The 15,820-nt window shown below is 39.4% G+C and overlaps 1 protein-coding gene across 2 annotated transcripts in view; it reads right to left on the minus strand.

The window, feature by feature from the left end:
- Positions 1-3,501: 3,501 nt before the first annotated feature.
- The window catches only part of oprl1 (opiate receptor-like 1), a 33,903-nt gene continuing 21,584 nt past the window's right edge, over positions 3,502-15,820 (minus strand). For both annotated transcript variants that reach the window (XM_018737814.2, XM_018737815.1), the window contains 2 exons: positions 9,554-9,909; positions 3,502-4,249 (listed from right to left, as the gene is read on the minus strand). In XM_018737814.2, coding sequence (XP_018593330.1) covers positions 3,726-4,249; positions 9,554-9,909 — 880 coding nt within the window. In that variant the 3' untranslated portion in view covers positions 3,502-3,725. The remainder of the gene's footprint in view (positions 4,250-9,553; positions 9,910-15,820) is intronic.

Below are 15,820 nucleotides of genomic sequence, written 5' to 3' on the forward strand. Positions count from 1 at the left end.
GTCTCGCAGCAAATTTTTATTCATTATAGCTTTATCTGACATTTTTGCACAATCTAACCAATGGATAAATCAAGGGATATTTGTATTAGTAAGATTCTATTGATCGTGATCGATGAGTTACAAATACATGCCCGGTTCTAAGCGTGCTTGTAAACTGAGGACCCAGTGTGCAATCTTGTGTAATGACTTCTCTTGGTGAGTAACAGAAGGATAATTGTATTCTGTACATCTTTCCTGTGATTTATTAATGCTGAGACAAAATATACAGTACCATTACCCACTAATGTCTTCATTTCATTTTCTGAAATCCATCACATTTAATCAAATTAAGAAAAGTATACGTTATTCAGATCAATGTAACTTTGAAAGAAAATCAGATACAATCAAAGCTATATATATATTTCAACCTAATTAAACTAAAGGCTTAATCTGCAAAAGGGCTTTCAATTTATTAACTCTCTTATGTCTATTAAAAGCACCCTTATAATTAGAGAAAAGGTTGCATGATGATCTGAAGCCCTAAGATCATTTTGTTTTCAACGCTGACTTTCCTCGTTTTTGATCCAGCTGAGCTCTTAATTAATTATGCTTGACTGAGTTGTTGATTGAATGCATGATAGGATTCTGGTAACGTTAAGATGAACAAATTGAGGATATTAGAATTTTTCTATTTTAAAAACAGATTCATTTTCCTTACAGTGAGTAATACAGTGGTTAATCTTTGAATTATGCTTTTATGGTAAATAACTGATTGTTTAATTATTATTAGACTAACAAACAATGACGAGAGGGGTGCAGTGGCACAGTGGGTTGGACTGGGTCCTGCTTTCCGGTGGGTCTGGGGTTCGGGTCCCGCTCGGGGTGCCTTGTGATGGACTGGCGTCCCGTCCTGGGTGTGTCCCCTCCCCCTCCGGCCTAACGCCCTGTGTTGCCGGGTAGGCTCCGGTTCCCCGTGACCCTGTATGGGACAAGCGGTTCTGAAAATGTGTGTGTGTGTGTGTGTGTGGTAAATAACTGATTGTTTAATTATTATTAGACTAACAAACAATGACGAGAGGGGTGCAGTGGCACAGTGGGTTGGACTGGGTCCTGCTTTCCGGTGGGTCTGGGGTTCGGGTCCCGCTCGGGGTGCCTTGTGATGGACTGGCGTCCCGTCCTGGGTGTGTCCCCTCCCCCTCCAGCATTTCACCCCATGTTGCTGGGTTAGGCTCCGGGTCCCCGCGACCGCAAATGAGACAAGCAGTTTCAGATGATGTGTGTGTGTAACAAATAATGAGATTCAGCATAAATATATTAATTTTTAGTTAGCATTATCACTACTCAAAGTATGAATTAACTGAATTTTACTGATGCGCAAAGTCATAATTATTGGGGTAAATGGTAGTGGTACAAATTGCCCTATCAGTTTTCAGCAACGATTTAATTTCAGAGGGAAAAAGTATGTTGCATTTGTGGTTAATGCATTTGGCTCAACCGGCTTGTGAAGCAATTTTTCAGTTCAGTCAACAGTTATTCTCTGACAAATTAAATAAATGCACAGGTTGGAATGTAAACTAATATAATCAGGGCTCTGGGAAATAAAGCCTTAGACCAGTAGTTTTCCATCCCAGTGCTATGTATGCAGGCATTTGTTGCACCCAACATCTAAATTGTTTATTGAATGAATTCTAAATAATTTTGCACATTACACTGAGGACTCCGCTCTGTTTTTAATTGTGTAAAACCAAATTTGTGTCACTTAAGAAATACCTGTAACAACGAAAAATATCAGAAAAGTTGTTTCTTAATTTGTTCTTCAATTTCATGCCTCGTTTGAAATGAAGGCATATAGTGGTCATTTTTTTCAGTTGCGAATGTCGAAGGATTGAAGGACTGAAAGGATTAAAGGATTGAAAACCAAGGCCTTGGATGTACTGATTCTGTTCTTCACCACTCATTTCTCCAGAAGACTTAACATTCTGTGCCAAGATGTCTATTCCCAACTTATAGTGTAAAAATAAAGTTAAATATTCTTACATTTAGCATATTGAATTCTGGGCAAATCCATGTTCAAGGTAATACTGCTGTATAACACATTCAGGCGCTCAGTCACAAAAAGTAAATAACGCTGCACTTTCCTCCCATTTCGATGTTCTTAAACCTCAAAAAACTAGCGGGCCTATGCAATGATGGAGGTCAGAATAAAGCTCATAATGAACCATTCTTGTGCATGTAGGAAGAATGTCAGCAGAGCGTTTTAAAGCCGTGGGAAGAGAAGTTAGGAGGTACAAGTTCAGTGACTAGAATAAAAAACAGCTGTACTGATGATCTGAATTAACTTTGCCTTGCAGTTTTCACTTATATACTGTGGCATTTTGTAAAAAGAGAAGTCTTCTGCAAATAACAGACCTACAGCTCAATCCCCAGATGACTTGCGGCACAGAAAGAGCAGACATTGGAGGCAACCTGCCCTTCTCTGGAAGGAGCCTGTCTCAAGGAGCCCTTAAAAGCAACACCTGACAGATGGACGAATGGAAAGAGGACAAACGTCCTTGTTTCTTCTTCATTTTCCTTTCAACTATGCATGAATATGTGCGAATGTGAATTTTTAAATGCTTGCCTTTGTTCGTTGTTATTTTAAAAGTGTCATATGGTGACAGTTCCAACCAGCATGCAGAGGTAATAAAAAGGTAAGTGTAAACTTGAAAAGAATGGCGACATAATGACAAAAAATACACAAAAACGAGCACCGATCGCAAGAATGTCAGCTTTTTGATTGTTTAATTCATCCGCAGTAAACAAATATGTTTTGAAATGTATGCTTAATAAAATGCTTATAGAGGATCAACAAAATCTTGCTAAATAAATAAATACATAAATTATGAATATGTATAAATATTTATATACTAGTTGCAGCAACAGCCATTATGTATATTTTTCATCACCTATATTTTTTTTGGTGAGATTTGGCTTAGAAAGTTTCAACATTCAACGGTTTAGAAATGTAAACTGTCCTAATAATATAGAGCTCTCCCTGCATCGCACACATAAAGGATCAAAACATCACATGTACAGCGTTAAGATAAAATATACATTAGAAAGACAGTGATAATGTTTCGAAATTGCCAAAGCTATTTTTGAATTATACATATATACCAATATGACATTGCGCTACATTACTTTTGATCAGCAGTAGTGTTTTAAACTTTAATTTTTTTTGCCTAAAACACAATATAAAACAATGTGATACAAAATATCTGCTGTTTAACAGGACCACGGTAATGTACACAATCATATGCTATGTTCCTCAATCGAAAATGCTTTGTATTTTAAGTCTCCATGTTACACAGTCTGTTCATATCAATAATTTTAGGCAAAAGCAAGTATAATGATTCACCGAAAAGGACAATAACACTTTATCAATTATTTAAGTGACAGCGTAATATTTAAGGCAATGGAATTGATCTTTTTTCTTTCAAATTCGCTTAACACGTAAGGTAAACCAATAGATGTACGAATAAATAAGCAAGAGCATATCTACCCACTTAAAAAAAGAAAAAATATATCTTTAAGACTGATTAAAGCCCCTTTGTCCCAAATGGTGCATCACTGTCTGTGTCCAAATCCCCAAGCAGGCGTGTGTGGGGATACTCGTCATGCTAGAGCGCCGTGATCTGTGTGAGCTCCATGCTGGAGTTTCCTGGTTTCGGGAGCTCGGCACTGACCAACGGCAGCTCCACCCCTAGTCAGGTGGGGTTACTATTCCCGTCTGCCGCCTTGCAGTTGTACGCCACCTCCCGGGCGATGCTCCGCATACGGCCTGACTGCTGCGCGTCGAGCCGGAAGGACGACGGGTAGCAGAACTCACGGAAGCAGCGCTTGAAGTTCTCATCGAGGAAGGCGTAGAGAACCGGGTTGAGGCTGCTGTTAACGTAGCCGAGGGCAATGAAGAGGTGCATGAGGGCCACGGTGAACAGGCTCCCCGAGTTGACCCCCAGCGACTGAGCTAGGGCCATGATCTGGATGGGGGTCCAGCACACCACAAAGACCACGACCACCACCAGAACCATGCGGGTGATGCGCCGTAGGTTGCGGTCCTTCTCCTTGGAGCCGGACAGGATACGGACACTGCGGAGGCGCTTGACCATCAGGCTGTAGCAGATGCTGATGATCGCCACAGGGATGAGGAAGGAGAAGAGGAACACGCATGTACCGAACACCAGGTCCCAGTAGCTGCGTGGGTCCGGCAGCACCACAATGCATTCGATTCCTGTATGGGTCGACAGCCAGGCGAACCACATCGTTATTTATATCATTAACTATCCTAGCCTTACTCTGGGAGAGGAGACAAACAGTTAAATACAATCCAGCACACACAATCCAACACAAATGGGTAAACGACACTTTGAAATCTCAGAGCATTTGATGAAATGACAAATAGGAACATCTGACTTTGTGCCAGCGGGTGGTGTAATGATCAGAACGATTGCTTCTTGCACTCGAAGAACTAACACTTGAGCCCTACTCCTATTGTAGTATTATTGATCAAGTGACTTATTCTAAATTGATTATTAAATTACTACAGAAAGGGGATCAAAGGTTTGCCGGCTAGTATGGGAACTGACAAAGGTGAAAGGCTAAGGTGTTTATAGTCTGCGTCTCTATAGAAAGAAGTGAGAGGCACATCTTGAGTTTACCAAGAGAAAGTTCACTGTATGAGCAGGAGACAGTGTAGTGGCCTTGTCACCTGAAGCTTTATAACTTGAATTCCTTTTAAGCAGCACACTTGACGAATGTACTTACCCTCAGCTCCTGTAGTGAAATTTTCAATGGCAAAATGGCTCAAATTGGAATTTGCTTTGGGTAAAAAACATGATGGATGATCTGGAGTGGTTCGATTACCTAGACAAGCAGCGGAAGCGATGCACCTGAGATAATAGCAGCTTCTCTAGCACCATGTGGCTGAAGCATGAAACCTTGCTTTTGAAAACTACTCAAGGAACCTTTGTAGCCGGGAAATGCCACCTGGCAACATAAAGCGACTCACACTGTGAAAACAAGGCAAAAGGATGTCAGATTTAGAATAATCAGGGTGTATAAGGTAGCGGATGATCAGGCCGATGCAGCTAAGGGAGGGGTTTAAGAGCATGCTGGTCTAGGAAGTGGGAAAAAGAGACAAGTCCAAGAACAAAACCTGATTAGTAGCGGTATGCAAATGCTTGTACTGTTACAGCAGAACGAGGGGACTGTTAACAGCACAAGGGCTTGCATAAGTCCCATCCCCCCACCCGCATCCTGTCGGCGAAGGAGGAAATGCAAAGTAGTTATAAGAAAGCAGGTCTGAATTATATCCAGCCTGCAGCACAAGTAGTATTCGGTGATCCTTGCAGGCATCTGGTCCCCCATCGCTTTTCCAGCACTACAGAGAGATCAAACAATGCCAAAGCCTGAGGGAGCCTCTACTTACAGAGTGGAGCACATTAGTCACTGTCCTGGACACACAGCAGATTGGATCTAGTTAGGGAAGATATTCTGAAATAGCAGTCACAACAGCGGAGCTTTATCATTGACTCCATTTATATTCCACATATGCCTCTCTAAGGTAAAGTCGCTATGTCAGCTCTTATCAGTTCTCATCCGAAGGTCGTTCTGATCCGGGTCTCCCATACGTTCTGGTTTCAGAACACAAAAAGATGCAGACAAACTATATAGCCATCATCGTCTTCCTTGATAAGTACAGGACATATATCAGAAAATCACACAGTTAGGGTTCTTCCTCACAATTGCTTATATTGTGCATGGCATTCACACATATATATATATATTTTTAATTGTATAAAATATGAAGAGATCATATAATATTCTTTGAAAAATGCACCATTTCCAAATACGACACAAAAATTCGCTCAGCATAAACTAATTCTGTGCAATTAACACAAACAGCCATTTACTGTCTTTCAGGAAAAGCATAAGAGGAAATAAAAGGCCGAAATCTAAATACTTTTAGCTTCATGTTTTAATATTCACTAAACATCCAGGGATGCAAAGCTATTCATGTAGTTAGAGTTATTATATTTAGTGCCATGGTTATTAACTTTCAGTGTTTCAGCACATAATAATAATAATAATAATAATAATAATAATAATAATTTAATTTAATAAGTTTTTGCTCTATTCCACTCTTACCTTTGGAAAGGATTTGGTTGGGATGATACAAAACTGCACTTCTGTAAATAATTCTTTAAATTTTGCAGCAGCATTAGTTAGCTGTACTTTAGTACTTAAGGAGGAAAAAATTGCATTTTGAAGATAAATTAAAATTACAATGGAATGTATTTCTGCAAGGATTGAGCAGGTCAGTTTTACTCCCTTGCATTTGGCATCTTGCTCATCAAACATTTGTTGTGACTATAACAAAGTAATAAAAAAAGCTATAATATGCAAATATTCAAAATTCTTGCTTTCCACCCAACAGCCTGGTGTTCACATAGAACTGCAAAGATTTTTTTTTTCTTTTCTGTCCTATGAATAATACATATTCAGTAGGTATTCAGCTTCTCCACTGGCTTCTCAAGTGATTTTCTCAATATGCAACAAGTGAGGCTGCTAAAAGACTGAATCTTTTGTTGCATTTTAAAACAAATTGTGTTTTATAAAACACGGTAACCCTGCTGGCCAGGTCTGCAGCAGAATGGAGAGCAAAGAAACCAGTTTTAAAAACGTGATGGTGACGGGTTCATGTGAGACGTTTTTTTCTGTAACATGTAACATTAAATAAACAAATGCAATATTTAAAACTCTTTGACATCTGCAGCCATGAAACTGCTGCACAAAGAACTGGAAAAAAAGCCATCCCTTTTCAAGGTCCAGCACCTGGTGTTATGTGCTTATGCTTTACCATGATGTGGCTTTTGAAGACGTGTGAAATCACAGCATCTGCAAAGATAGATTCAAAGGCAAACATCTGTGAATTGCTTGGTTTCCTCAAAACCTCTCTTGTAAGCCTGTTTGGACGGAATACACTACAGCTGCCCGGCTATATGCAGGAGAAGGCCAGACTGGTGTTGGAGCTGTGGGAGTCATCACACCAGTTAATGCGGAGCACCAACTCCCAAGTATGAACACGGCGCAAGGGAAAAGCAGAGGAAGCAGTGAACCAGACCATCACTGGGTAGAAAAACCAGGAAGTAGTCAGATGAACTCAGTCGGGATAAACTAGCCTCGGATGGGGTTGGCACCCAAGCAGATGTCCTCGGCCTCCAGAAAGGAGAGGAAAGAGATGGTTGTCTCAGAATTTCCCACGATGGAGGAGGAACGGTGCAAACTCAAGGTCGTCTGGCTGCGTCAACAAGGCAGCTGGACAACTTGGGCGGATGTGATCAACAGAGCTATAAGCTGGGCTGAGATATGGAAGATGGAAGATGTCACAGGCCTGACTCAACTTTCTTGTTAGGTCCACCTACGACTCCCTCCAAAGCTCCAAAAACCTGTGTGAGTGGTACAGCTTTGAAGAAAAATTACCCCTCTGCAATTGCTTGCATTCATGGTAATCCTTGGGTGTCATCCATGCCGTGGTAGTCACTAGGTTCGATGATTGTTCCACATGGCCATATAAGAAGGTGCACCGAATGGTGCAAACAGAGCCCTGCCATGATGTTCCCGTATTCCAGGGTGATAATGCCCCTAGTCATGCCGCTGAACAAATTTAATGTCTTCTATGGCCTTCACAAGTCACCACATCTAAATATCATTTAACCTTTATCCCTTCAAGTTCTGGAGTGTAGATTTCCACCTCCTTCATTCCTCAAAGAACTGGAGGTTTTCCTTCTCAAAGAATGTAGCAGCATCCCATCAAACACAGTTCAGGACTTTTATGACAGCATTTCAAGAAGGACTGAAGTTGTTCACCATCTAAGTTATATACATTGATTACTTTATATTTATATAGAATATTAATATATTATTATGTGTTTCTTTTATTTTGTCCAAGCCCTGTATATTCCTGTATATTACATTTTATACTGCGGTAATATTTCCAAATATAAAGTAAATCCCAATGCTGGGATTCATACAGAATTGAAGGTAAGAAAATGACACTTAATATTTTTTTTGATATCGGCAATAACTGACCAATTAGCTGTACTGCTGTATTCGTAATTCATAAAAAAGTTAGTAAAGTAACTTAAGTTACTAAAGTAATTTAAAACATAAAAAGAATGCAGATACACTGTATATATTTGCCAGGATACACTTAAAACGCACATCAAGATTATTGCCTGAAAAACCCATTTTCAGACAATGTCTTGCCTTCATTTTGTGTAGCCTCTCAACAGTAAACAAACAGCACAATACCACATTTTGACATTCTGGGTTACAATTCCTAGTCTGCAACCTATTTTATTATGATGCTTTTGGAAATTTTCCCAATTAGTGCTATGATGAATTGTAACAAACAACATTAGCATTTTAAATGTTACAGAATGAACAAACAACATTAACTGTGCACAATATGATCATCGTGATTGCAGATCTCGGTGAAATTGCCCCAGTCATTTGCAAACTATGCTGAAGAGTGACACAATTATAGTACATAAATATTACATAAATATAACCATGTTGTCAACAACACGACAGAACATCTCTAGACTCATAATCCACTGTGTGCTGTGTGCCCTTTGTCAGTATTTGTTTGTTATATGACAAGCATTTAGTACTCTTTTCTGCAAAGCGACTTCCAATGAACTCTGTGTAGTGTTACCAGGCATGGTAACACTACATAGAGTTCACTGGAAGTCGCTTTGCAGAAAAGCGCCTGCTAAATAAATAAATGTAAATCTAATGTATTATTAGCTTACACATGGTAGTGTTTACAGTGACACTAATTTCATTGAATAATCATGCATTATAAGTGTTATGTAGCAGCATTGTGCATATTATCCATTTTGGGAGGAACTGAAAGGCAAGCCAGTCATCGCATATTTGTTTGGTTTAATCACTGATGTTTCTCCATCTTTGTTAGAGACGATTCATAAGCTATTAATTATGAGACAATAATGTACAATAATAGCCTTTCAGCACATAAATGATTTTTTTTTTTGTTTTAGCAGTATAAAATGAATGTTCGTTATGAGATATTTATATAAAGTAAGGTGTGTATTACACAGTGTGTTTGACATTGAGCCACGTTTACATAGTTTTGAGTGCATAGAATTTGAAAATTTGCGAGATATTGTGTCCATGGTGATATTAGTTTTCAAAATGTGAGGTTTATTTGAGAGCTGTGAGAAAAAGGAGTTGAGAAAAATTATGATGCAGAAACATTTTATATGACAGTACATGAAATTGTATGAATATATAAATTGTCCTAATTTATCAGTCTGAAAAAAATATCAATATCAAAATAATTTATGCTGAATTTCAGATGGACAAGGGTTAAAATACTGAAGGTTAGGATTAGATGTGCCTTATGTCTAGGGGTTATAGACTGCCTGTTTTAACTTCTTTCTGATGTATGTGGCAGGTCAGTGGCAGATACAGAAGTAATTGTTTACGTGAAACACAGAGGATCACATACCGTTGGCTTCTGTTTCCACGTCCCCCACCACCATGGCAGGCACCCCGATAGCTGAGGCGAGGATCCAGATGCAGATGTTGATGACCTTGGCTTTGTGAGGTGTGCGCATGTCTAGTGCCTTGACCGGGTGACACACGGCAATGTAGCGGTCCACACTCATCATGGTGAGGGTGAACGTGCTCGTGAACATGTTGTAGTAGTCGATAGAGATGACTATCTTGCACAAGATGTTTCCAAAGGGCCAGAAACCAAGGAAAACGTCGGTACCCTGGAAGGGTAGCGTGGCCAAGACCAGTGAGTCTGCCAATGCCAAATTGAAGATGTAAATGTTGGTAGCCGTCTTCATCTTTGTGTACCTGAGAAGAAAGACCACATCGAAACAGCAATTAATGATTATAAATCAGATCACTCAAAGTGTTGTACTTGAAGGTGTCACTCATTCCAGGTATCATAGTGTCAAAGTACCACAGTATCACATTACATCTTATGTTACTTTATTGTAAACTGTTTTGAACTGATTTTCAAAGGTCAAGTTAGCAATTTATGTACAGCTCATATATTCGTTCTTAATAGTGCATTTACCTTTAAGCTTACTATTTAATAGTAATGAAATCAAAAAATAACATCCAGACTAGGGAGTATTTAACTGCACATGATGTACCACTGTAAGTGGCTTTGGAGAAACATGTCAGCTAAATCATTAAAGAATTTAAAAAATTCAGTTTAATTTCTTTTGCACTTATTGGCCATTATTAGGTCACCTGACCTTTACAAAAAAACAACTTACCCCCCCCACAGTTAGTGAGTCATATGGTTGTAAAATAGTATATGAAACATGCATACAGGGTCAAGAGGTCGAGTTACATTCAGATGATCATTACAATGGACGAGATGTGTCGAAATTACTTTGAACATGACATGATCATTGGAACTGGTTCTCTTAGTGTGATTCTTGCAATACAGGGTCTAGAGTTTACTGAAAATGGTGGGATAAACAAACAAACATCCAGTCAGTGACAGTGGGTGAAAAAAGTCTTGCTGAAAAGAGAGGTCAGAGAAGAAAGGCCAGACTCATTAAAGCCACAAGTGCAAAAGCAACACCTCAACACAAGATCAGCGTGCAGAAAAGCATTTCTGATAGCCTAAATTGTCAAACCTTGAAGCAGATGGGCTACAGCAGCAGAAGACGACACCCGAGATCATCTCCTGAGAGCTCAAAACAAGAAGATGAGGTTGCAGTCGACATGCAGTCACCAAAACTGGACATATGAAGAGCTGACAAATGTTGCCTGTCAAATCCCAGTTTCTGTAGCAACATGCTGATGGCAGGGTCAGAAAGAGACATAAAAAGAATGAATTCACAGCGCCATCCTACCCATCTTATCTACACTGCAGACTGGCGGTGGTGGTGTAATGCTGTGGGGAATGTTTTCTCCATTGGCTGCCAGAAAGTTCAACATTATTGCTGACTAGGTGCCACTCCCTTCATGGCTAGTTCAGCCTTTCTCAGAGTTTTACTTTCCGCTGGAATGTGAATGCCACAAACATATATTATCTCAGGGTGGTTCTACAAATTTAACCATGTCTTTAACTCCTGGGGACTTCTACAGTTCGAACCTCTCAAGTCACTACATCATCTTTCTGGGATGAGGAAGAAAACAAATTTAGCAGAATTAATGTGCTGCCAAAAATCTGCTGAAGCAGTGTGAAGCTTTCAAGCTAGCACTGGCTAAAAAACCCCGTTGAGTTTCTCCAGAACCTTGTTCCTGAAATCGCGCTGTTTTGGAGGCAAAAAAAGGTACCAACCAATACAAGCTGGGTGTGGCTAATAAAGTGGTCAGTCAGTGTATGTGTCTGTGTATTGTCTAAATTTCAGATACACAGCAACCTGCATTATACATAGCAAAAATGTGTCTTGATCTGATGAAAACAACATAATTTATAGAATACAATAATTTTATCAGAAGTTTTACATGCACAAATCTGCGAAAATGCTATTCTGTGAAAATTCTTCACTTATTCAAGAATACGTTCTTGGCAATGCTTTATCAAGAGACTTCAAAATTACTTTCAACAAAGCAGGCAACAAAAAAAATTTCTTTCCTTACCTCAAAACTGCCTTTACATTTTTCTGGTAATTCTTCAGCATGAATTTACATAGATAAGAAGGGGGATGAATTTCCTATTCAAGCACTGAAAGCAAGTGAAGAAAGTACATGTATCTAACGAAGATGGGTGTACAGAGTCAGTCTGTTACCTTTAAATACTATATTTGCACTCTCTTAGGTAATAACCTCTCATTAGTAACAACCTCTTATTTCAATTTTCACAGAAAGAAAATTTCAATGCTCTCCAGTCTTTTGGGAGCTTTTGAAACCCTTGTCTCTTCAAAAAGTATAATTATTAGGTAATTATGCACCAAAGTTCTATTTTTATCTTTTATTTATTTATTTTCTGACTGATTATATAATGGGCACATTAGGCTTGTCACCATGGGCGTACTGGGGGAGGGAGGCAGACTACTAGAACTGCTTGGTTACTCCCCCTCAGCTAGATGTTCCCTTTGGGCTCTTCAGAAATTCCTTTTGATAGCATCTCATTACTCACGGCAAGACCCGCATCTCTGACTGTAATACCACCAGCAAAATCGTCACTCTCTGGCAAAATGTGCAGCGTTTTAAACAGCAGAGAAGCACCTTCATCGTTCTGCTTTTAATATCCGTAAAAGAATTTGAAAAGAAACCACGAGTGTGGATTGTTATGTTCTTGTAGCCTTAACGAAAAGACATGGATCAGTGAGTGTCATGAAACGCAGGCAATGTTTACTGTATTTCCACTTAATAAACATTTGTCAGTGCGGGGTCACCGTGGTTCAGAGCCTATCCCAGAAGCAGAGGGTGCGAGACAGGGTACGTCTTGGATAGAATGCGAGTTGTGTTTATTGTCGTTCATCCTAAACCATTCGGGAACTTCTTTTTTGCATATATTGAAAGTATATTAAAAGGGTTTGTTTTGCTTAGTCTGATGTAGTTCTAGTGTACTGAGGCCATAGATGACCTAGACTGAAGACTGCTGTGGTATTCCTGAAATTATTTTAAACGTTAATACATGTACATATTATAACGTTGACAAATGCGACATTTCAAAACAAAAGGAAAAACTATTTATCTACTCCTTCATGCACTTTGCATTCATTTTTTAAATCTCTGTGTTTTCAGCGCTAACAAAACAACCATGAGTAATGATGCAATTTAATCATCAATATTTTTGACATTTCATGTTTTCTGACTGCTTTAAAACAAACCAAAGCATTTATCAGCCGTACGGCACAGCCTAAGCAAAGGGAAGAAATTAACAGGATTTCATTTTCTGTATAACAGCAGTTGAAATATTAATAACATGCTTCAATTATTTATATAATGGGTGGATATTTGAAACACTGAAGAGAAGGCAGCTTAATTCACCAGAGACTAGTTTTTAAAATATATTTTTAATGGCTATATTGCAGGAAATGGACATAATGCCGGTTACGTGTTCTGAAGAGAGCTCGGCGGACAGAAAATCAATCTGCTGAAAAGAAGAAAACGATCTATTTGGTGGCTGCAGAAATCCAGCATCATCAATTTTCTTTTAAACCAGCCAGTTTTCAACTGTCTCTCTCCTGCAGTACACAGCAGTGTATGTGCGGCCACACAGAAAACACAACCCGTCTTCAAAAGATCATCAAGAAAAGTTTGATTTGTCTCCACGGTGTAGCTGTTGAACCATAATCTAAATTCTTTTTGTTGGACTTATGTGACCCAGGTTTATTATTCTTGCACACCCGGAGAGAAAACGTAAAGCATCGTTATGTTCCATACCAGGAGCTCCCGCAACGAATATGGGCTACAAAAATTGGCATTCGACCTCCATTATCATTCAGACAAATTTTGTGCAAGGGATTACATGACTGCTATGAAATGTTACAGTTCCTCACAATCTGCCAAGGTATGAAGTCCTAATACTGGGGACATTCAATGCGTGTGCTCCTTTCTCAGCGCTGGCTAGATTGTACTGTGCTCTGGTAAGAAGGTTTGAGTTTGGATCTACCGTGTCTTTGTGTAACGCTAATGTTGCCTAAATGCAAAGGTGGGCATCTCTCAAGCAGCAAGAAATTAATTTATGCAAAATATCAATGTGCATGATAAGCAGAAACTGAGAAAAGGTATTTTTTTCCATTCACCTTGCACATCCCAAAGGTTCCTTGTCATACAATGTGTGGAATGTGTATCATTAGAAGCGTCAAGCAGGGCAACATTTGAGACAGAGAAACAAAGGTGTAGAGGTGCAGGAAAAAAAAGAATAATTATTCTATTCATGAGTCAAGCAGTACGAACTTCTGGTGCGTTTCTGCTCTACAAAGATTACGTGCCTTCCCTCTCCCATTTGTAAAAGTTGTTAATTGCAAGTCGAGCTTTAATACCCTACAGTTGGAAGACACACACAAAGCTTGTCACATAGTTTCCCTAATGTGAAACAAAAAAACAACAGCTGTAAGAAGACCATTCATAACCAGAGGCGATGGTGACGTACGGAATCAGTTGTGCGAGAAGTAAAGCTCACGGGCTGCCAGGAGGCAGGGAAACCGGCTCTTTACTGCATAGACGGACTTACATCAGCATGTATGCTGAAAGACTACAAGGACTATGCAAAATTCTGGTCGTTTCTTAATGACATCTGACATATTTACCAGGGATAATCTGTTACTTCACCGCTTGTACCGCTGTAAGATTCAGTACTCTGCTTCCTAACAGTTCCAACAATTTGTCACCTCACATGTCACATGACCGCACTGTTAAGCGCTGAAACAGGTGTCTTCCAAGAGGACAAAATACCAAGTGCATTGGTGGGTTTTTCACACTTTCCTTCTGAGTCCTTAAAGAGTAAAATTATTTGAACTATTTGTGTTCACATTTATTTAGCAGATGCTTTTCTCCAAAGCAACTTACAATTGATACTATATAGTGTTATCAGCCCACACACCTTATTCACCATGGTGACTTACACTGCTAGATACACTACTTACACTGGGTCACTCATCCATACATCAGTGGATGACACTGTCTCTGTCACTCACACACTATGGGGGAAACCTGAACAGGATGCCTTTGGAGTGTGGGAGGAAACCAGAGCACCCAGCAGAAACCCACACAGACACAAAGAGAACATGTAAACTCCACACAGACTAAGCAGGAATCAAACCCACACCCACTGGTACCACCCAGGTGCTGTAAGACAGCAGCGCTACTCACTGTGCCACCGTGCTGCATATTTTAGGTTGCCTTTGTGTCCATTTCCTAACCGTATTATCTGCAGCTGTACATAAGTGTACATCTTTCTGCTTCGCGCAACAAAAAAGCTTGTTGATGATGTCGGGGGAGAAAAGGAGCAGAAATCTAAGGAACAAAAGAGAAATGAATATTGGCTACTTCTCACTGCTTACTGGTGGAAGGAAGAAAAAATAGATGCATAAAATAATTTAAAAAATACACCCAAAAGCAGTACATCTGCTGCCTAGCTTCCCTTATGTTCCACACATGGTTTTTTACGTGATTCATCAAAATAACTCAAAATTCATCTAGGTCTGTTTTAAATATTCTGTCATCACAGACATCATGAATACAGAAACTAAAAGATAAATCTCAAAAAAGATAAAAGGTAATTACATCGTTTTTAGCTTAGCTTAGGTTTTTTCTTCAGATCTGTATATTAAATAGAATGCCAGGACATATGGATATACCAACATATACCTAAAATCACACCTACCTGGGAAATTGTGCGTGCAACTATACCGCATTTAGTTTTAAACTATGGTGTTACATGACATAGTTACGAAACATAAATATTATATTAATTTATCTGTACTGTGGACACTGTCCCTGACATCTGGTTATTTCTGGGTGAATGAAACCCATACGATTGCTAAACAGGCACATGCTTAACTCATGGCTGATAACCTGTTCCACAAAATTAGCTCTAATTTCGTCTGACATTCCATTGAGGTGGGAAATTCTGCGAGGTCCATACGTGCCAGAGCTTTTGGAAAGAAAGAAGCAATCATTTGATCTGGACTTGTGCAGATGATGTGTGTGTGGCATAACTGGCAAGTGGAGTTTGGTAGTTTGACGTGTGTGTTAACGGCACTGCTAGAAGAATGTACACTATGGAAACCGTGCTGGAAATAGAGCCGTGTGTCTGTAGAGTTCTGACAAGTGTTTACAGTCTTCA

The sequence above is a fragment of the Scleropages formosus genome, chromosome 2 (genome assembly GCF_900964775.1).
Source record: "Scleropages formosus chromosome 2, fSclFor1.1, whole genome shotgun sequence".
Classification (NCBI taxonomy): domain Eukaryota; kingdom Metazoa; phylum Chordata; class Actinopteri; order Osteoglossiformes; family Osteoglossidae; genus Scleropages; species Scleropages formosus.